General features: G+C 38.5%; 1 protein-coding gene across 1 annotated transcript in view; it reads right to left on the bottom strand.

Annotated features, from left to right (window-relative positions):
* Positions 1-553: 553 nt before the first annotated feature.
* Positions 554-22,280, bottom strand: part of fat2 (FAT atypical cadherin 2) — a 48,194-nt gene continuing 26,467 nt past the window's right edge. The window contains exons 15-24 of the mRNA XM_082177231.1: positions 21,236-21,447; positions 19,998-20,135; positions 19,698-19,841; positions 17,813-18,010; positions 14,763-15,564; positions 12,839-12,993; positions 8,431-8,872; positions 7,054-7,213; positions 4,938-5,446; positions 554-2,554 (exon numbers count right to left, since the gene is read on the bottom strand). Coding sequence (XP_082033357.1) covers positions 2,097-2,554; positions 4,938-5,446; positions 7,054-7,213; positions 8,431-8,872; positions 12,839-12,993; positions 14,763-15,564; positions 17,813-18,010; positions 19,698-19,841; positions 19,998-20,135; positions 21,236-21,447 — 3,218 coding nt within the window. The 3' untranslated portion in view covers positions 554-2,096. The remainder of the gene's footprint in view (positions 2,555-4,937; positions 5,447-7,053; positions 7,214-8,430; positions 8,873-12,838; positions 12,994-14,762; positions 15,565-17,812; positions 18,011-19,697; positions 19,842-19,997; positions 20,136-21,235; positions 21,448-22,280) is intronic.

Here is a 22,280-nt window from a genome sequence, read left to right as displayed (position 1 = left end):
AATCACGGGGCATTCTTGCTGAATATTAGTTAAAAAATATATATATAATCAAACTGACTCCAAACTTTTGGAATTTTTTAATCCTTAAGTAATAATATGTGACCCTGGGACCACAAAACCAGTCACATGGGTCAAATTTTTTAAATTGTGATGTATACATCATCTGAAATCTGAATAGCTTTCCATTTAATGAATGGTTTATTAGGATAGAACAATATTTGGCCAAGATACAACTATTTGAAAATCTGGAATCTGAGGGTACATTTTATTTTTTTAAATTTAAAAATCGAAACATTAAAAAAGTTGTCAATTTATGTTTGCAATTGTGCTGCATTCACTCACAAAAATAATTTTTTTATATATTTATGGTAGGAAACTTACAAAATATCTTCATGGAACATGATCTTTACATAATATCCTAGTTAATTTTTGGCATAAAAGAAAAATCAATTTTGACCCTTATTGTTGGCTATTGCCACAAATATACCCGTGCAACTTGTGACTGGTTTTGTGATCCAGGGTCACATATAGTAAATTAAAATACAACAGTGCATTCTGTATATTAAACATAATTTTTATTTAATATAGTTCATAGTATTTTCTACAGAGATGGGAAATGGCAAAGACAACACAGATTCTCTCACAGAGGAACTCATTTTAAACATGGGTTTCACCCCACATTGAATTTTCAAAATATAAAAAAAGAAACAGAAAAAATCCATTCATACATACCACACCCACTGCACAAACATCCGGCAGATCAGAATAACAAATACTTGCAACAGCTGCCATTAATATGTACATCAACACTGCACTATGTCATTTGAAACACTACAGACTAAACACTACAGTCAGTGAGGGAAGGAAGCAGTTTCATTGAGCACATGCAATACAATTTGATGACACATGCACCCGTCTGATAAACGAATCTCCAAAGCCTTTCACATTCAGGTCATCTTTGCATCCAATAAGATGTGCTGTGGTGGGAATCCCTATTCATAACTTCTCAAAAAATAATAATTGTACACTAAGGATGACATCACTGTTATGAACACAGATCATAGACAGAAGCGCTTTAGAATATAAAATGCAGCTGTTGTTTGTGATGTACACACACATACACATTTCTTCAATCAATCCAATTTCTTTCATACTTTGGCAGTATTTTTGATCTTTTTAATGATTAGTAAGCATTATGACAGTCAAGAAGCATAATTGAGCCATACAAAGCAACATAGGGATTTCTTATGGCCTTGTTTGAATACTTTGGATCACTGGGAACTCTTAAAACTGAAAACATCTGCAGTACGAGAAGCTTAAGCCAGCGCATAGTTCACATGTACAATTACTATTCACCAAACACAGCAATTCATACACATCTTAACAGAACAGCCAAATTTCCTAACAACCAGTGACACATCAACTTGCGGGGGAACTATATTTGATATTTCATGAACATACATGTAATATTTCACATTGTGTACTACATTTTTGATCCAGCAGGGAACCAGCCTCTGCTTCAGTCGACTGTACAAATCAATGTAACCACCAATCTGTTGTAGTGAAATGTGCTTCTATATACCCTGCATCACTAAACACGTTTACACCATATGGCACGCTTAAAAAAGATTCCAATTTCATAGCACACTGGTTTTTTTTCCTCAAAGAACACCTCAGGTAAGTTTACAGGTGTAATCATCTGTCCCACAGCTGGCCTCCAATCTGATGATGACATGCAATCATTTAACAAATGTGCTAATACCAATATAGTTTTCCAAACCGGACGGGGTGCGATCGAACTCGCAAAAACAAATAAGGGCGCATTATCTCTAGACACTACTGACATCATTTACAGTATAACACACTGTAGACTTTTTAAGGTCATGCATTAATTCTACAGATTCGTAAAGGGGAAAACAATGAGAAAAGTCGCATTTCACACAGATGTATTTGTTTTCCCTGAAAGTGACTATTAATACTGATAGTGCTTCTGTGGCTTTTAGCCAGTGAGCTTCATGTACTATATGCACGAGACAACCTTCCCCTCTATAATCATACGGGACCTTTGATCCATCGCAGACTCCTCTTTTTGTAGTCTAGAACATAACCTCCTCACAGCTGCCGTAGTCACTCTCCACCGTGTCTGAGCCTGTATAACTACGAGCGGTCCTTCTAGTTGATCCGCCGCTGTCCGCATAGGAAGGCTGTGCCACGCTCAAACGCACACTGAGCCTCTTATGGCTGCTGGAGACGTTGTCCAGGCTGCGAGTGTGCTGGGTAGGGTAGTAGCTTATGGCCGTGTACTCATTAGGGCACTGAGAGCTGGGCAGAGGCTGCCCGTCCGGCCCCAAGAAGTCATCTAAGTTCTGGTTGCTGTAACAAGGGGGCAACGGAGCACGGCGGTCGGCCCGGTCCAGCGGGAAAGGGAAGCCTCCGAAACGAGAGTTCCTGCGCGACTCGGTGGAAGTAGATGAGTAGGTGCTTTCCACAATGTCAAACTGTGGGAACGCTTGAACGGAGGGTCGGCCGTAGTAGTCTGGATCAGCTGGATACACTGTGAATGAGAATTTTTATAAATTGTTTATTTGTTCTTTTTGTTATGGTTTGCACAGATTTGATGATTAGTTCTACAAGTAGTAGATGAGTTGGGTCTATGTCGACTAGTCGGACCACATGACTGTTGCAGGGTGCACTTGTGTACTAGTAATACAAATTATGTCTCAAACATTATTTTCATGATTTGGTCGATGGACAATAAATGGCCTTGTCTGAAAGTTTGGGGTAGGTTTAATAAAACTTGTAACTTTGTAAAACTTATAAATAAAATCAGTAATATTAAATGCTACAAGTGAATTTAGGCATCACAACATTATACTGTACAGTATGAGATCTGCTAATGATTATGTTAGCAATTTACAGTTAAGTTACTAAATTATTTATGTTTTCAAAGATTCACTTTAAGTGAGATTTCGATGATGGCAATGGTAATCTAAATGTATAAACAGGGTAAATAAGCATGCACAATTAAACATACAAAATATGAGCCAATATTAATCCAATATTGACCACATTAAGAAATCTCCACTATCAGCTGATACACCAATATATTGTGCATCTATAATGGCAAGAGCAGAAAATTCCTCTCTGTGTGGCATTCATTTGACTGTATATTTGAAACCAGAGTCTTCCACTATATGCGAGTGGGATGTGACAGTTTTTTGCACTGCTTATAACAGTTATGACAATCTACGGTGTTAAATTCACACACTGTCCATCAACGCAGTAGTGGATGTGGCAGAAACTGCAGAGACACATTGTACAGTATATATATATATATATATATATATATATATATATACACTCACCTAAAGGATTATTAGGAACACCATACTAATACTGTGTTTGACCCCCTTTCGCCTTCAGAACTGCCTTAATTCTACGTGGCATTGATTCAACAAGGTGCTGAAAGCATTCTTTAGAAATGTTGGCCCATATTGATAGGATAGCATCTTGCAGTTGATGGAGATTTGTGGGATGCACATCCAGGGCATGAAGCTCCCGTTCCACCACATCCCAAAGATGCTCTATTGGGTTGAGATCTGGTGACTGTGGGGGCCATTTTAGTACAGTGAACTCATTGTCATGTTCAAGAAACCAATTTGAAATGATTCGAGCTTTGTGACATGGTGCATTATCCTGCTGGAAGTAGCCATCAGAGGGTGGGTACATGGTGGTCATAAAGGGATGGACATGGTCAGAAACAATGCTCAGGTAGGCCGTGGCATGTAAACGATGCCCAATTGGCACTAAGGGGCCTAAAGTGTGCCAAGAAAACATCCCCCACACCATTACACCACCACCACCAGCCTGCACAGTGGTAACAAGGCATGATGGATCCATGTTCTCATTCTGTTTACGCCAAATTCTGACTCTACCATCTGAATGTCTCAACAGAAATCGAGACTCATCAGACCAGGCAACATTTTTCCAGTCTTCAACTGTCCAATTCTGGTGAGCTCGTGCAAATTGTAGCCTCTTTTTCCTATTTGTAGTGGAGATGAGTGGTACCCGGTGGGGTCTTCTGCTGTTGTAGCCCATCCGCCTCAAGGTTGTGCGTGTTGTGGCTTCACAAATGCTTTGCTGCATACCTCGGTTGTAACGAGTGGTTATTTCAGTCAAAGTTGCTCTTCTATCAGCTTGAATCAGTCGGCCCATTCTCCTCTGACCTCTAGCATCAACAAGGCATTTTCGCCCACAGGACTGCCGCATACTGGATGTTTTTCCCTTTTCACACCATTCTTTGTAAACCCTAGAAATGGTTGTGCGTGAAAATCCCAGTAACTGAGCAGATTGTAAAATACTCAGACCGGCCCGTCTGGCACCAACAACCATGCCACGCTCAAAATTGCTTAAATCACCCTTTCCCATTCTGACATTCAGTTTGGAGTTCAGGAGATTGTCTTGACCAGGACCACACCCCTAAATGCATTGAAGCAACTGCCATGTGATTGGTTGATTAGATAATTGCATTAATGAGAAATTGAATAGGTGTTCCTAATAATCCTTTAGGTGAGTGTATAATTAAAAGTTGGGCTTGCACAACTATTCATATGTACTTTAATTCTCCACTGTTTTTGAAATGTTTGAGTGTTGCAAAACTGTCCTTGAGATATCAGCACATCACAATTTTTGATGTGCTATTGACAGTTTTTAAGCCATAGCTTTTAAGGAAAGCATCACGAGGAGAAACTCTCAGTGCTGCAGAAAACAGAAGATATAATTGAATATGACCCGCACATGCTTTTCCATTGACCTGCAAAAGCACACGCAGCTATTTGTCCTCCGCCTCTCTCATCTTTCATGATGTGACTAAATTCCAAATTAAGTGAAGAGCCTGTAGAAGCCGGGAAAATAATCAATAAAACTGTAGTTCTCACCTTCGTAGTCATGCTCCCAATTGTTTTTCCTAATAGAGTCGTTGTCTGAGCTGGTGGAGGGTGGAGGAGGTAGATTGGGGGCCACGCTGCAAATCACAGGACCCTGAGGCCTCTGAGACCGGGGTCCCACCTGAGGGACGAGCTCCCGCTGTTCACGAGGTTTGAGTGAACGGAAAGGACTGTTGTCCGGATCACATACAGAGCCAATCAGAGTGCTGATCTCCATGGGAGAGCTGATCTCAGTTTCTTTCATCATGCTTTTGGGTAAAGTTGGGAAGTAACCGTTGGAATCTTGCACGCAGCCGGACCTGTGCTTCGTTTTGCTGACGTAGCGTTTTCGTAAAAACACAAAGGCCACGACGAGGATGACAAGCCCCAATATGCCTGCGCAGATCTCTGCAATTTCCACATAAGGAGGGGAGGAGGTGCGCTCACAGTGGATGGAGTTCCCCGCCATTGAACAGGCGAAACCATCCAGACAGGGATTTGGAGAGCACGCAATCTGACATCTGCAAAGAAAAGAAACAATTGACTGAATGTAGGAGTGTGTGACAGCTCTCGATCTGTGGTTAGAAGCAGAGTTTCTAGTTTGCATGACATGTGGACTTAATAAATTCTTATCTTGAGCAAAATAAGCAAGCTGACATTCAATACAATCTATATCTTTTATTTAGAATACATACAAATGTCATTTACGTCTTTTAGTTTGTTCAGAGATTTAAAGCACCATTTTTGATGAGTGTGCATGTGCGAACGTGCTTTAACGAGCCTATGACTGAATCTGGAAATAGAGCAAAATAACTGAGAAAAATGAGAAATAGTCCTCAGGTGCCATGTCTGTCATTTATAGCAAAACATCTAGCGTTAATTGGATCTCAAACAGATTCATTAAAAGAAGTTATTACTCCACCACGTGTGTTACGTCATAAACCAGCGTGGTTGAACAACCACTTTGCGACAATACGGCTTCGGGAAACAGTCGTGACTAGCAAGTTCATTTATTCAACGATGCATCGTACTATGGTAGTTAAGTAACGAGTTACATCGTTGTACGGGAAATGCACCCCTGATCTAGATACATTCAAACTCAGATACCACAGCTGAATTACTAATCAATGGAAATGGTACATACCATCCTGTATGTCATTTATGGATTATCAGAAGTTAATATCTTCCACATTCTAAACATCCAGTGTACCAGATACATTTCTTTTTAAATGCTATCAAGCTATATAGGTGTTTTGCACAACTCAATGAATAAATGGGAATGCATTATGAAAAACTTATGAAAAAGTAACTCGGATATATTGTTGTAAATTTAAAAGTAATGCATTACTTTACTAGTTACTTAAAGTAATCTGATTACATAACCAGTTTTGAGAGTAACACATTGCAAGAGATTTGAGTTAAGACAAGTCGAAAAAGATTTTATTTTATTTTTTTCATATAACAATTTTGAGTGAAAATTTGATGGATTTTAGATGGCATTTTGCATTAGCGCTCCAGGAAAAATGCATAATAAATAATATTAAATAAAAATAAATGGTTAAATGAATATTAAACATTTTAATCAACATTTCTCACTACTTACTATAATGTTATGTCTTGCAACACTAATGAAAATAATACATTTTACATAATAACTATACATTACAATAATATCAGATATCATGTGCAGTGTACTGGACATAATTGCATAGTTCCCCCAAACAGAAAAAAAAAAAATTCATTATTTGATAACTAAACAGTGTATGTAAAGTTTCCCGTCTTGGGCTATACATAAACTGTAATTATGATTTGATGCACACAGAGACAGACACACAGAAGGACATCTATTGATTGAAATTCAATCCATGACTAATTTGCTCAAGCTTTGGAGTAATATAAGAATGAGGACAATCAATAATGTTTTAAATGGTTAACTCAAGGCGAGTTACGGCTGAATGCCAAATGCACATATCACATGTAACCTGTGTGGGCACGGGTTTATGAAAGAGATAAAGAGGCAGAATACACAAGTATTAATTTTCATGCAGATTAGTCAGACTTCTCAATGCCTTCACCAAGGACATAATATGCATGTGGGATTTCAAGAGCTCCGCTGTATGAGTCTCACCTGTTTCCAGCAATTTGTGTGGAGCAGTTGCATATGTAGCCTTGATTATTTGGCATACACAATCCACTGGCACATGGCTGGGATGCACAAGGATTGTCCGGCAGCTTGCTGTTCTCACAGCGAGAGCCATTGTATAGCAATGGACAGCTACAGCGAAAACCTGGAGGACAGACGTGGAAAAAAAAAATGCATCTTTTAATGGCCAAGATAACAAAGTCATGAACTTCACTGTTCTGAGATCAAAGTAGACTGACACTGGAGTATTGAGAGACATTTGGATGCAGATACAATGGAGATCATCTCCCTAGCTTTATTTCCATATCTGTGTAGTGTTGCTTAGATCCTCCAAAGACAATTCAAGCATTTTGGTTTGGTGTCCCTTAACAGTCAAGGGACATCTTAAATGAATTCCCTACTTCACAATTTTATTACATGAAACAAAAAAATTTGAAATATGTTGAGGAGTGAATACATTTGCATCACTTTAGCACACTTTCACTAACTATCCAACCTGACCAGGTTCTGGCATATGTGCTAGTTTAGCACTATGGCAGGTGTATTCAAATTAATTAGCGACAATTTTCAATAACGTTTAGTTCATGCATTAGAAACTAACTATAATTTTTTACAGCATTTATGAATCTAGGTTAATGTTCCTGTTAATTAAGTAATATAAACGATTCAACTTTATTGTAAAGTGTTACCAATTAATACATTTTAATCAATTGCAGTCCAATCTGTATTTTATTAAACCTTATCTGTACTATTATTTTGGTAAAAAAAAAATGCATTTAATTTTACAGAGATAATATCATATGTTAATTTAATAATAGACTATTGTTCACTGTTAATTCATGTTTATTAATAATACATTAGTTAATTTATACAACTTGAAATGTTAAAAATTTATTATTTTTAATTAGTATTTTATATTAACATTAACGTGGATTAATGATAATAAAAAAGTAATGTCCATCATTAGTTGATGAGACTGAATGCATTAACTAATGTTAATGATTTAAACATTATTTTAAAGTGTTACCAATGAATTGATTTATCATCTCAAACCTTTTCCATTTTTATTATTTCTATACTACTATTTTGGCAATAAAATGCATTTCATTTTACAGAGATGTTTATGGACATTTTCTAGTGATCATGGCAGCAGGAATTCATCAAATGCCGATTAAATGATGTAGCATTATAATCATCCGTTTATCAAAAATTGTGGTGTAGACAAGCAAAATGGGAAAATGGCCTTTTCATATTGTGAAAATGGCATACAGATTTGGTGATCCAATTTGCATATCTTATTTTATAAAGAAGTAGGTAAAACAATATAGACAGTGTGTGAGTAGAGCATCATTGCTTTCCCACCTTCACTGAAGTCTTCGACACAAGTGCCTCCGTTCTCACAAGGATTACTGGCACAGATCTTCACATCAGAGCAGCATTGGTAGATCCCAAAGAGTGTGACGGTCTGCGGGCCAGTTCCTGTCACCCCCTCCTTTCCTCTAACCGCTTCTCCATTGAAGCGTAAGCTCTCCAAACAGCCCGTGAAGCCCAGTCGCTCTGCATCTGTGCTGGGATTAGAGCCGGCCAGCACCAGCGCCCCACCGGACTGAGTGAGCTTGCAGGGTTGTGGCAGAACAACAGACTTGGAGTGGCTGGCATCAATGGTGAGTCTAAGAGTTGTGCCATTGACCTCCAGAGAGACATGATGCCAGTGGCCATCAGCCACAGTGTGGTTGGCCACCTGTATACTGGCAGGATGCATGTTACCACATCCATATCTGAACCTCAGCTCCTTGTCCACCAGCTAGAAACACAAACACAAAAGAGTCAATGACAAATAACAATGTTCATGATAAAGAGCAGGGGGGGAATAAAAACAAACAAACATAATTATGGCAAGTTTTGGCAATGTTTCTGCATGTTGGTTGAATGGTTGGTTAGTTAGTTGAAGTTCAACAATTATTCTACAAAAATAGAGTTGACTTTGTATGATTAAGTCAGCAATAAAGTCAAGTCTGTGTTTGGAGAGTGAGTGTAGCACTTTTCTGTAACACTTTATTTCTAGAGTCTCCCTTAGACATTCTACTAACTATAAGTAAATTTGCAACTACATGTGAACTAGCAGTCATTAGAGTATGGCTGTCTGCTTAATGCTAACTTTATTGTGATGCTCCTCCAACAAACACTCTAAGCAACTAAGCAACTTTGCAAGTACATGTCAACCTATTCTACTGACCCGAACCCCTAACTCAATAATCTACTAATACTCTAATGAGAGTTAGTTGACATGTAGTTAAGGGTTAAAGAGAGTTAGTTGACATGTATGAAGTTGCAAAGTTATTTATAGTAAGTAGAATGTCTTCTTAAGTGGACTATCGGAAGCTGTTTGAAGTTTGAAGCTTTTCACATACATAAATACATACATACAAGTCACTGTAAGTATGAATTGCATTTTGAATGTCATTTTGAATAGGTATTTTTAATTAAAGAAAAATGTCAATGTCACGTCATTGACCCCCAAATACCTTTCATTCTGGCATGAAAGAAAATATTTCAACACCTAAAAAGTATACAATTCACACTTATTAGCTTTAGCCTGATGTCTACACTGTGGCTTAAATAAAGTTACATATTTATGGGCTGTGTTAATGCTCTTGCTGAGGTAGGTTACATAGCTTGTGTTTTTGCTCAGTTGGAAGCGTGTGCTCTCAGCGCTCGCTCTGTGGGAGATAAGAAGCCCTTTGAGCATTGAAGGGAATTGTGAAAGACAGAGCTCGATGGAGAACACAGTTAGTTCTTGTTAAACCGCATCAACGACTTTGTGATACAAAGCAACAGTCCTATCAGGAACATTCGAAAGCACACTAACATTATGCCTCCTCAGCATTCCTACCATAAATAATAACTTACATATGCATGTATTACTTTCCTGCTGTGTGTAAAAAAAAAAATAAAAAAAAAACATAGCTTGTGTGTGCACTATACATTTGAAAGCATTACACTGATGCTAAAAGTATGCATTATTAAGCATCATCTCCTTCACGCCAGCCTCTTAATTGCTGCGGCAGAATCTTCAGAGAGTTTTGTGATGTAAGAAGTGAGCACAGAGCCTTTTGCTCTGATCTGATACCAGTCAGCCCATGGGTTTTGCTCATTTGCTTTCATTGTACGGAGCTGCTGTTTGATTTTGCTGTACTGGGTTGAGCTGAGTGTGCAGTGATGATGGTGGTGAGATGAGCACCAAAAAGGAAGAGGAACTTTTCCCAGGAGGACTCATCAAGGGTGAATGTTCGATCTGAGTTTTGGTTCATAGCACATGATCTCGCTGTGCTTGTAAATCGGCTACAAAACAACAGATAACTAAACATTTATGGTCAAGCAAGCGGTGTAAAGTATCCTTAAAAGGAAGTGATATTCTTTTCCCACCTGGAGAAGATCATGAAATTCTGCTGATATAGTTCAACTAACTATTTTACACAATATTATATTACACAATATTAAATGGTACAATTCTATGGAATATTCCTAAACAGGGCAAATTAGTGTAATTCTGAAAAAGATCATATGGGAGTGGAAAGTTCTGCCTGTGATCTACTGACGACGTGCAAATTAAAGAACGTCTGGTTTAAGACGTAAATCACCTTTTTAATTTAAATACTGTCCTCCCATAAATTGTGGCTTAAAGGAAAACTCCTACCAATGCATCCGCAATAAGGTCAGCCGCAAAAATAACCGTCCACGTCTTTTCAGCGCTATTTTTCACTGAGTGTCTTCAGTAGATCCTGATACTTCTTTTTTTAACGGCAAAAGAGGGTTTGCGCTGGCGCAAGCTGTTAGTAAATTTGGCCCTTAGTAGTGAATGACTGAATTGCTTTTATATAAAAGTATATACACTAGTTTGGGGTCAGTAAGATTGTTTACTGTTTTGACGCACTGTCACATTTCTCCTATAACCAGAATAAAAATTGTCCTACTTGTGCCAACCTTTTGTTGGTTCAGACCAGATGGGATAGCCTTCAATGCCCTTGTGCATCAATGAGTTTCGGGCATCGGGTTGTGGTTTGTCCTTCCTTGAACAACTGTTGGCACATTCTCGCCACTGGTGACCGAGAGCAACCCACAAGCCTTGCCATTTCAGAGATACTCTGACCTAGTCACCTTGCCATAACAATTTGGCCCTTGTCAAAGTCTCAAGCTCTTCTGATAACAAGAACTGATTGTTTGCTTATCACCTAATCTAATCGGATCTTAATATGTGGCCTTGTTAGGGGATGATCAATGATATCCGCTTCACCGCTGTGTCTGGTCATGATGTTTTGGCTCATCAGTGTATACATTTATAAATAAATCTAAATGTCTCTTGACTCTATCTCTCATCTTTGATAAAATGCTGCTTTAGAATCTGGCCAACATTACAGATCTTAGAAGCATAATTTTTCTCCCTACTGTTTGGAAGAGTCTTGGCATCGGGAGCGTGCCTGTGATGCCTTTCAATGCTGTCTAGGTAGGTTTCGTAACAGACCTCCTGATGCGAGTCCAGTTGGAAGAAAAACCTAATTATTGCGATCAATTCCCCCATGCTCGGACTCCTCACAGCATTAAAGGGTATCAGTTCCACCATATCTATCCCGCAACAGATCTTGTTTCTCTTAATAATGTTAGATCAGAGCTGTCGGTATTCATAAATGCTACAGCTGCTTAACTGACAAGTCACCTTTTATTCCCTTTCTCTTGTCAGAGGTGGCTTTGCTCAAATAGGCTCAATTTCCATTTGAAAGTAATTACTAAAAGGTAAGAAAGCTTAAAAAATGTTAGCTGAGGAGTAGATTTGAATTTGAATTTTGCAAGTTTCAAAAGCATGAGCTGTCGCTCCTCTCAAATGAAACGATTGATAAGACGTGAAGTGATAGGAATTTGCTGATATGCACCGGAATGTTAATTCTCCAGAGAGACACATCAATTATGTCATGCATGGCTATGCAGCATGTGAAGATGTATGCCCTAAAGATTTCTTGGATGACCGTGTTTAACAATTCCTTTTGAAGCCCCTCTGCAACAATGAAATAGTCCATCTTGCCAAGTTCCAAAACCCAGAGGTAAAGCTTTGTAAAAAAAGGAGAGTGCACTTGTGATGTTGCAAGCCACTTAAATTGAATATTCAATTATGGCGTATAAATGAGGCGACCTCCGAGAGTTATGTCATGTGATTTTGGAACAGAGGCTGCTGTTTTAAGTCATGTTTTCCACATTCTTTACATTTCTCACAATATATAGGTTTTCATTTGTGTAGTCCCTTCCTGTAGCTGAAGCTTCAAAGCTGCATTAAGAGGTTTAAATAAACAATTACTCAAAGATCCCTCACTGTGCCTCTGAGAGCAGTCAGCCATGAATTCATCATAACACTCATTTCAGAAACACAGGTTGATTCATCACTGATGTGCTCAAAGGGCGGGATGAAATTCACATCACAAGTTCTTTGCTTCCCTTATAGAATGCACTCTTGAATATTAACGCGTTTAATGCGCAAGTTCGTGAGAACAAACAAGCTTCTGTTGCACACATTTGGATGTTGTATTTGTCATGGGGTGGAGTGAAGTTTCCTGTGATCGTTCCATTGTTATCTGGATGGCTGGGTTTTCTTTGCATTTTAGATTTACACCTGGCTTTAACATACACCAGGGCATTCAAAATAAGCCTTTTGTGCAAGAATGTGGTAGACAAAAGAATAAGTTAAAGATTCTTTTGTCAGAGTATTTGAGAAATGTTGTACCTCTAATGTTCCCCAGTCAGAGGCGTTGGTGGACATCACTGTGCCTTCTGCAGCAGATGTTTTGAGTCGAAGAGACAGATGGAAGTTATTGTTGCCCTCTTCTATTTGATAGAGGTATTTCAGATAACCCTTGCCGTCAAACCTCACAGCCGATTCTGCAATGAAGAAGAAAGCATAAATATTAAGGTCCACTTCCTCTCGAAATTAATAACTGGCATCAAGTTAAACAGGCCTACCAGTATCTCACTAAATAAATTAATGTAAAGCATCTTTTTTATTTCCACTTTATATTAATATTACACAAAAAAAAAAAAAAAAAACAAGTTCTGTTTACAGACACTACCATTCAAAAGTTTGGGTTAAGATTTTTTTTTAAGGATATTAATACTTGTATTCAGCAATAAGTTCTGACAATATGTTTTTACATTGCTTTAACTCATCAAAACAAGTTTAGCAATTTTCTACTTTTTTTTAATAAGTTATACAAGATTCAACTAATTTAAGTCAGTTTAATGTAATTTAAGTTGAAATGACTTAAACATCCAAGTTGATTGTACTAAAAAAATGCAGGTTTCTTAAGCATAAATTGTGCATATTACAATGATTTCTGAAGGATCATGTGACACTGAAGACCGGAGAAATGATGCTGAAATTCAGCTTTGTCATCACAGGAATAAATCACATTTTAAAATATATCAGAATAGAAAACTTTATCAAAATTTTCTAAATTTTATTTGAAATTGTAATAGTATTTCACAATATTGCTGTTTCACTGTAGTTTTGATCAAAATAAATGTCAGCATAAGAAAATCTATAAAAAAAAAATCTTACTTACACCAAACCTTTGAACGGTAGTGTACATGAAAAACAAATCAATGAAAGCACATAGTGCCCAGGAGCTGCCAAGATCTAAAAGAATAAATCTAAAATAAAAGTATCAATGTAAATACAAAAGTACTGTAAATGTAATGTGTTTGCTCGTGGTGTTTGTGTAATCAATAAATCTTATTAAAGTTCTCAAACATTTAAATATAATGTGCCACAACTCTTGTGGTCAACACTTGACATCAATTGGTTCTTGTATGTCTCATGTCACACACAATGAGCTTGTGCAAAGTTGTCATATAGCTTCAGACACCTTGAAGTATAATGATAATAAAGTCATATAGACCTATTGGTTCTCAACCCCTTTGACTCCAAGGCATCCCATTGTCCACACAAATATTCAAATGCCCCATGACTTTTCCAGTCATTCATCATTTACTGGATAAGGATTAAGGATAAAGATAAAAAAATATATATATTCTTACAATTTCTACCAGATAAAATATTTTAGACCTTGGCATAACTGGAAAAAAAGTAAATACATTAATAAAATCTTAATGTCATGGGTAATTTTATAATTTACATGTCTTTTATAGGACTAGAAATCAAAATGAGGCTTCATCATTCATGTTTCCAATACACAGGGATCCTAGTTTTTCAAAGACAAAAACTTAATGAGGGGGCAATTTTAAGAAGTATTTTGATTTCAATTTAAAGCTTGTTTTGACTCATTTTAAATCATTTAAAAGTAATCTTGAAGTTCCCTTGTGGGCCCTGGCCCTCTGATTGAGAACCACTGATATTGCTTTTTATCCTTATTGGAGCTTGAAAGCCCCTGGTCACAATATGTTTTTGTTGTATGAAAGGGTGAAATCTTGAAATATCTGCTAAATGTTTTCTTTTGTGTTTCCTGGACAATGAAAATCCTATGATTTTGGAATGACATGAAAGGGCATTTCATTTAAGGTTAACTGTCCCTTTAAGGTAAGCCCAGAGCAGTCAAAACAAAGGTGCAACTAAGTGAGAAACTTGATCATATTCAGGGCCTCAGGGTTTATCCTCAGTGGAATGCAGAATACGAGGCTGGTGGTCTACCTACCATTGCAGGAGCACACGCTCTCCCAGCTGTGCTGCGGGGTGATGAAGTTCGCCCGTGCTGTGGCGTAGTTACTCATTCTCCCCTGCCTCATCACTACTGCGTTCCTGCAACCCCGAGGTGGGCAACCAGCGCCCACACAACCATCATGCTTCAGTCTCAAGACATTCAAACCCAGCGTATCTTCTACATTTGAAAGGACCCCAGTCAGGCGTTGAACAGGCACTGGCTGGACGGAGCCATCCTGAGCTCGACGGACCAGCAGTACCTCCATGTTGACGGAGTTTGGCTGTTGTTGCAAGCTGGCGATGTGGAGCTCTTGTCTGGGTATGTTTAACTCAAAGCCCAGGCTGCGCTGGAGGCCTCTCCAGTGATCAGACACAAACTCTTCAGCCGAAAGTCCAGCCAACTGCAACGTAAAGCCCTGATCCAGAGCATGTTGAGTGCCAGCCCAAACGTGGACCTTCACTCCAGCCCAAATGCTAAACGTTCCATCGGACACGCTCACGTTCAAGTGGTACAGGCCTGGCTCCAGGTCCTTTTCCACCACAATCTTTCCATCCACTGTGTCCACAGAGAACAGGCCTCGGTCCGGGGCATCAGAGACTAGTTTGTATGACAGGATGTCTTGGGGATCTTGGTCCGTAGCGTGCAGCTTGCCGATGACACGTTTGGAGAACGTCCCCCCAGCGGTGGTGATGAAAACCTCTAGTGGAGACACAGTGGGTGGATATCGACTCTGCTCTGTGATGTTGATCTTCACCACGCATATAGAGGACAGCGGAGGGTGGCCGCTGTCAGTGACCTGTGGAGATGATATTTATGTGAAGTGTGAAAAAAACATTGCGATGTGTGAACAATACACTGACCTTTGAGGAGTCGCTTTAAATAATTTAAGATGGTGTGGTAAAAACCCTGGCCCACAGATAACAATCAAGTTTACAACCATAGGTCAGCTTGTGCTACACCATATAAGTCATATTTCATTTAAAGGGATGGTTCACCGAAAAAATTTAAGATTCTTTCATCGTTTATTCGCTCTTATGTTGTTACAAGCCATATGACTTTTGTTTTGTTTTTTATTCTGTGGAAGACAGGAAGGAGAAGTTTTGAAAAATTTTCATGCTACTCTTTTCTGTATAATAACAGTGAATGGGGACCTGGGTTGAGCACCATGTAGAATTTGATTAAGAATGCTTTTGAACTTCCAACGTTATTCTTGAATTTGAATTGAGGTAGCAAAAAAGGATTCGGGATTCCAATTCAAATTTGAATAAAAAATATAGGTAACACTTTATTTTACAGTGCCCTTGTCACACACGTTACATGTAGCCACTATAGTAATTATTATATAATTTGTGCAAAATTACATGCATATAGCCCTAAAAGGCTACACTTTATGTTAAGGTGTCATTGTTACAGTGTAAATATATATTTAAGTACTGAGCAATATTAAGCAACTACATGTACTTACTATAGGATTAGGATTTGGTTGCATGTAATTACCATAGACTGTAAAAAAATATGGACGTAGTGTCTGTGACGTCACCCGTAGGTTTCTGAAGAGCATTTTTGAAGCCTAAAGTAGGCGGAGCCGGCCGTCGCCATCTTGGCCTTGCGTCACTCCCGGATAACAGAAAATAGGCAAAGAGGCGGGGCGGGAGTGGAGCTGAGGAGCCTTGCTATGATTCTGTACTATTCTGCTAGTTAAAAATGTATTATGCAGTAACTTAATATTACTCTGAGAGTGTGTGTGTGACAGTGATTTATGTGCTTAACGTTACATGTCAGTCACTCTCTTTTTATAGTCTATGGTGCGTCAGCGCGGCATCGCTCAAGTTCGTAGAGAGCTTATTCAGTCCGTTTTAAATTCTGATTTTTGCCGCCTCTCAAATGGGTTAAACCATAGATATATTGCCTATGAAGTTCAAGTAAATGCGCTAGAAAATCCACGCTCATTCATGGATGTGCATTTATTGCATGGACGGAGAAAGCGCCGACATCTGCAGGATTTCATCTGACGGTACATAAGCATATGATATTATAATCTATCTGTTCCGTGAGAGCAGAACGAACGAGCCTTTATTGACGTTTTTAAATCTGAAAACTCCAAAAAGCAACGAAATTGTCAGACATCCATTAGTGCATGTTCACAGAGGAAAACAACTGAAATACTGCGCTGGTTGTTCTCTCGAACGATACTCGACGACAACGACGGAATCCTAAGCCGTGGGCGAAGTAATGGGTGTATTAAATTGTATGAAATAATCCCGGAAAAAAGCACAAAACACTGCAGAGATGGCAAGTTCAGCAGCTAACATATGCTGAGGTGAAGTGACGGCTAGTAACAGCAGACAAATGGCTAGCAATGACATCAGCGGGAATCCATCTGTCACTCAAGTGGCCACACCCTTAATTATGCCGAACTTTAAATATTAATCAACTAAACGGATGAGTTATAAAAAAATTCACCCCCCTCACAGTTGTTATGAAGGGCAAAATTAGCTGTATAGACCAAAGCCACATAGTGATCCAGGCTGTAAACATGTTTTTTTCTGCTGTAAAGTTGGTAATTTTAACATGGGGGAGATACAGATTTGACTCACTTCTGCAGCCAGCCCAAGCGGCCAGTCAATGAATTGCAGTTTAACTCACTTCCGTGTTGGTTTCAAGAGAGAGACGGGGAGGTTGCCGCTTGGTAATTACGCATAATTTACTGTTATTACTATGGTAAGTACATGTAACATTTGTTACAAGGACACTGTAAAATAAAGTTCCACTTGAATTCACCATGCTGATAAACAGAAAACTGCTTAATTTAGCTGTGCTTTATATATTGCTATGCTATTGACAAAAGACAACAGACCTTTTTTTGTCCACAACATTTTGCTGACATATTGCTAATGTTACTGCACCGTTAGAACAACATAAGGATGGGTAAATTATGACAGTCTTTCATTTTTTGGTTGAACTATTCCTTTAAACTTATAACAAGCATGTGTTGTAAACATGTGTTGTACTCGTAACTGAAGTTAATGAATGAAATCTTTCACCTGAATTTTTAGCAGATGCTGAGGCTTGCCTCTCCTCCTCAGCGGGGAGTATACGGACAGCAGTCCTCCTTGGTCAATGAGAAAACTCTTGTCCTCATTTCCCGAGACAATATGGAAGGAGAAGGGAGGGCCGTTCTGAGGCGTATCCCTGTCTGTTACCAGCAGCTGCAGAATCCCACTTCCAACAGAAGCCCCTTCCTGTATCCAGAAAAACACCATTAATCAAGCCGCACATGCTTGGAAAAATAACATCTGACTTTTAGGAAAGTTGTGGTTTTCTTGTCCTTTCTTGAACAAATAACATAAATACATTATTTTGATCAGGATGATTCTTGCTCTGAAGTGAGTTTTATTGTATTCTTTTGCTTTGGAAACAGAATGAGTCTTGGAGACCAGAGACAAATCAAAATTGTTGGAAAAGAATAACCATGATCAATCTGCTCCGATGTTTGTATGTTTCTTTCTGTTTTTCAAAATCAATAGCGTATTTCTGTCATATGACTCATTTTTAATGCCAACAAAAAAAGACATTCTGTCGAAATGAAAGAACCGCCAGAACAGATGGTGATTTTTATCACTCTGTCTGCATTTGTCAACAAAGTGCTACCGATTGGATTGACATGTGCTCCTCGTCTCCGTTCAAGCTGGCACAACTGGAACAGGTAATTGAAACAGAATGCTTGGCTGGCAGAGCTGAGCCTAATTGTTACTGACCTCCTACATGGTGCCAAATAGCCGCTGCACTCTAAAGACACAGACACCTTAGGTGAGGTAAATGGGGTGTGAGAAATATTTCCAAGTCAGCAGAGCTGGCCCTATAATTAGAAGCAATGGATCCGGCTGACTCTGAAGGGGTAAACAAACGGTCCGAATGCTGGCACAGAAAAAAATGCTATATTATGCATGGCTGATTGGCTCTTTAGCCTGAACTCTTGCCTTCCCCTATGCCCATGTGCAGATTAGAGCAGAAATGAGATGACAACTGTGTCCGAAACTTGAAAACAAAGCAGTATATGAAGGCATCTGGTTGGTTTTGGCACCTTTGATGTCCCACAGCACTATGTGCCCTGTCATACACCCGGCGCAAGTGTTTTTTGCTAGTTTCAGCCTGACGCAGTTATCATTTTCACCTCCTGCGTCACATTGTTTAAGGAGCAAATGCATTTGCGCCCATTTGTGCGCCCATGGGCGTGCTGGTCTGAAAATGAGGTGTGTTCAGGCGCATTGTTGCCATTGGGTGCACAAAGCGCGTCCACTCTGCTTATTACACACACAGACAGCAGCACACAAACATGCCAAATATTAAAAATAAAAGGATTACAAAGTAAAAGATTATTATTGTGTACATAAAGATTTGGTGGAATCCGGCTTTTCCCGTAGATGGTCTACTTGCGCGCTTTAACCTCGCGCACAAGCGGATCCGTTTCCTCTCTGGAAACACGTTTAGTCTTTCTGCTTGCAAATTCCGCCATGTAAATAGTAATCCGCTATGGCGCGAAACTGGATTTTAAAGGGAATGAGAGATGAGACTCTGATTGGTTTATTGCATGTTACGCCCAAAACACACCCATTACTCATTAAGAGAATAGGGACAACCCTTTTAGACAATTTTTCCGTCGTTAAACTATCAAAAGTGGACTTGCGCTGTGCGCTTTAGACCATGCGCTTAGATTGTTAAAATAGCGTCCTATGTGTGATAGCCATTGTAATCATTAAATATTTGTTTGGTTGTCTCTGATGCGCATTTGAATTTGTTCTAAATTGTTTGCCGTGATATTACGGTGTCTTGGAAGACTTAAAACTGTCTATTTGAAGAAAGTCAAGTCCTTGACTAGCTTTCCAGGGAGGCAAAAAGGTTGGTTTTAGAGGACGTGTGTGTTTTTACCTGAAGAATGAGGCTGTGATTGATCTGGGAGAACGTCGGTGGGTTGTCATTGACGTCAGACACGGTCACTGTCACCTGGACGGCAGAGGATAAAGGGGGATCGCCTTCATCGGCAGCTTGCACAGTTAATGAGTAGTGTGTTATCTGAAAGGCGAGGGTCTGTGTCAGTGGAATTTTGAAGATATGAACAGTCAAATATCCACAGTAGTGATTAAAATGTTTATCTGTGATCAGAGGATATAACTAAATCCCTGATAAAACTAGCAAGTACGTGTTCTGGGTTGCGATTCAGGAACTCACCTCTTCCCTATCCAGCATGGAGCGGACCGTTATGTGTCCGGTGCGAGGGTTGATGCTGAACTGCTGCTTTGGATCACCGTTCACAATGGAGTATATGATGAAGTTATTCGGAGGCCCATCAAGGTCGATGGCACTTACCTGAGAAAAATGCACAGTGAATGAAAGGAAGATGAGCACACCTGAGTGGTTTTAAGCAAAGCTTTAAAGCTCTGGATTACTGCCGATTCTTCTAATCCAGCGGTCTGCATCAGACACGCCTAATGTCCCAATGAATATCTGAAAAGGCTGTGAGTGCTCATAAACAATCACCATTAGCTGACTGCTGCATTCAAAATGTTTTTCTGATTGCTTAAATGACATATGCAGTAAATCATTCGCTCAACAGCTGCCACAATAGCTTGTTTCAATCCCGTCACCAGACTGACAACAGCTGTCTTCACTTTGCTTCATTGAAAGCATTGTGGAGAAAGTCTGAGACACATTATTTGTGAAATCAAAGGTAGGCCTACTGTAACAGGATAACAGCCCAAATAAATAAATAAATAAATAATCATTTTCATACTCTTTTCTCGTTTTCTGTTAAAAAAAGCATCCTTAAAACTAGACACATTCAGTGTTAAAAAAGGGTGAAATAAAATAGAATATAAATATTTAAATGAAAACATTAAACTTAAAAATGGTAACACTTTACAATAGTCTCATTTATTAACATTAGTTAATACATTAAATAACATGAACTAACAATGAGCAATACATTAGTTACAGTATTTATAAATCTTTCTTAATGTTAGTTAATAAAAATCCATCTGTTCATTTTTGTTCATGTTAGTTCACAGTGCATTATCTAATATTAACAAATACAACTTTTGATTTTATTAATCTATTAGTAAATGTTGAGAGTTTATTAACTAAGATTAATAAATGCTGTAGAAGTCTTGTTAATTCTTAGTTCACGTTAACTCAAGTAGTTAACTAATGTTAACTAATTAAACCTTTTTTCAGTTTTCAGTTTTTTTAAGTACTAAAATTACTAAAACGAAAACTTTTAAATAAAAAAAATAGAGCTGAATAGAACTATTTTAAAAATATATATAATAAGGACAAAAGCTCATAATTAAATTATTAAACTTAATTATAAAAAAAAAAGATAAATACTATTATAGTATATAAATAATACTAAAATAACACTAGATTATTTATTTATTTAACCAGCTGTTTGTAAAATAAAAGTGTGATACCTGCAGAATCATGTCCTCAGGTGAAATGTCCTCTGCAATCACGGTTCTGTAGCTACTGCTGTTAAAGACAGGCGGGTTGTCGTTGACGTCTGTGATATTGATGATAACCGTGGCAATGTCAGTGAGCAGTGGTTTGCCCCTCGCCCCTTCCACTGACAGGTAATACTCGCGGCACAGCTCAAAATCCAGCGCAGCCTTCAGCGACAGCAAACCTGTGGCACAGAGCAACAAATATCCAGTCAGTCCTGGCTGGCATTCTCAGCTTTTCTCAGAAAACATCCAGCATACATCTATCTCTTTATCAGTTTGCACAGATAAGTTAAGTTAAGTTAGTTAGTTAGTTAGTTAGATATGCTGATCAGTTGGTTAAAAGTGAAAAAAAATCACAAAAAAAAAAAAAAAAATCACAAAAAAAAAAAAAGATCTAGCACCATTTACTAAAAATGCTTCATATTCAAAAAAGGCTTGACATTGCTTCATAAAGGTGTGAACAATATTGGCAAAATACAAAATATCTTGATGAGTTTGTGTGCAGTTTCCCAGTGATAGAAGCACACCTGATCTTGGGATTTGATGAAGAGCTTATTTACAATTCTCATGTAAACTAATGTGAAATGTGATTTATTGTTCAGTGTCGATTTCTGCTACCGTGTGCCTAATATCCATGTTCAGTATATACTGAATGAAAAGTTTGGATAGAATGGGAGTTATAGCATTTCAATATACTGTATATAATACTGGCTGATTTTCTTTTATCGCTGTATAAGCTGACCACTTGCATTCAATCTTGACTAATAACTCTCATGTACTTCCCAGTGGAGTTGGACTGAATGCATGACATCTTTTATTCAATTTTGCATTTCTGTTTTTGCAAAGCGCTTGATTTCTTCAAGAGGCTGATTCATCTAAAGTATTTGAAAATCCGGTGGGATTTGCTCTGTGCATTATGGGTAGACACTGCTATTGGACTTACTGGACCTCTTGCTGATCTGTCTGCTCACATTATCAGAGTAAAACAAGATGGAGCAGAACATCAAAAGCATAG

Source organism: Leuciscus leuciscus (genome assembly GCF_965113295.1).
Source record: "Leuciscus leuciscus genome assembly, chromosome: 8".
NCBI classification, from domain to species: Eukaryota; Metazoa; Chordata; class Actinopteri; order Cypriniformes; family Leuciscidae; genus Leuciscus; species Leuciscus leuciscus.
This window is presented reverse-complemented; position numbering and strand designations above follow the sequence as displayed.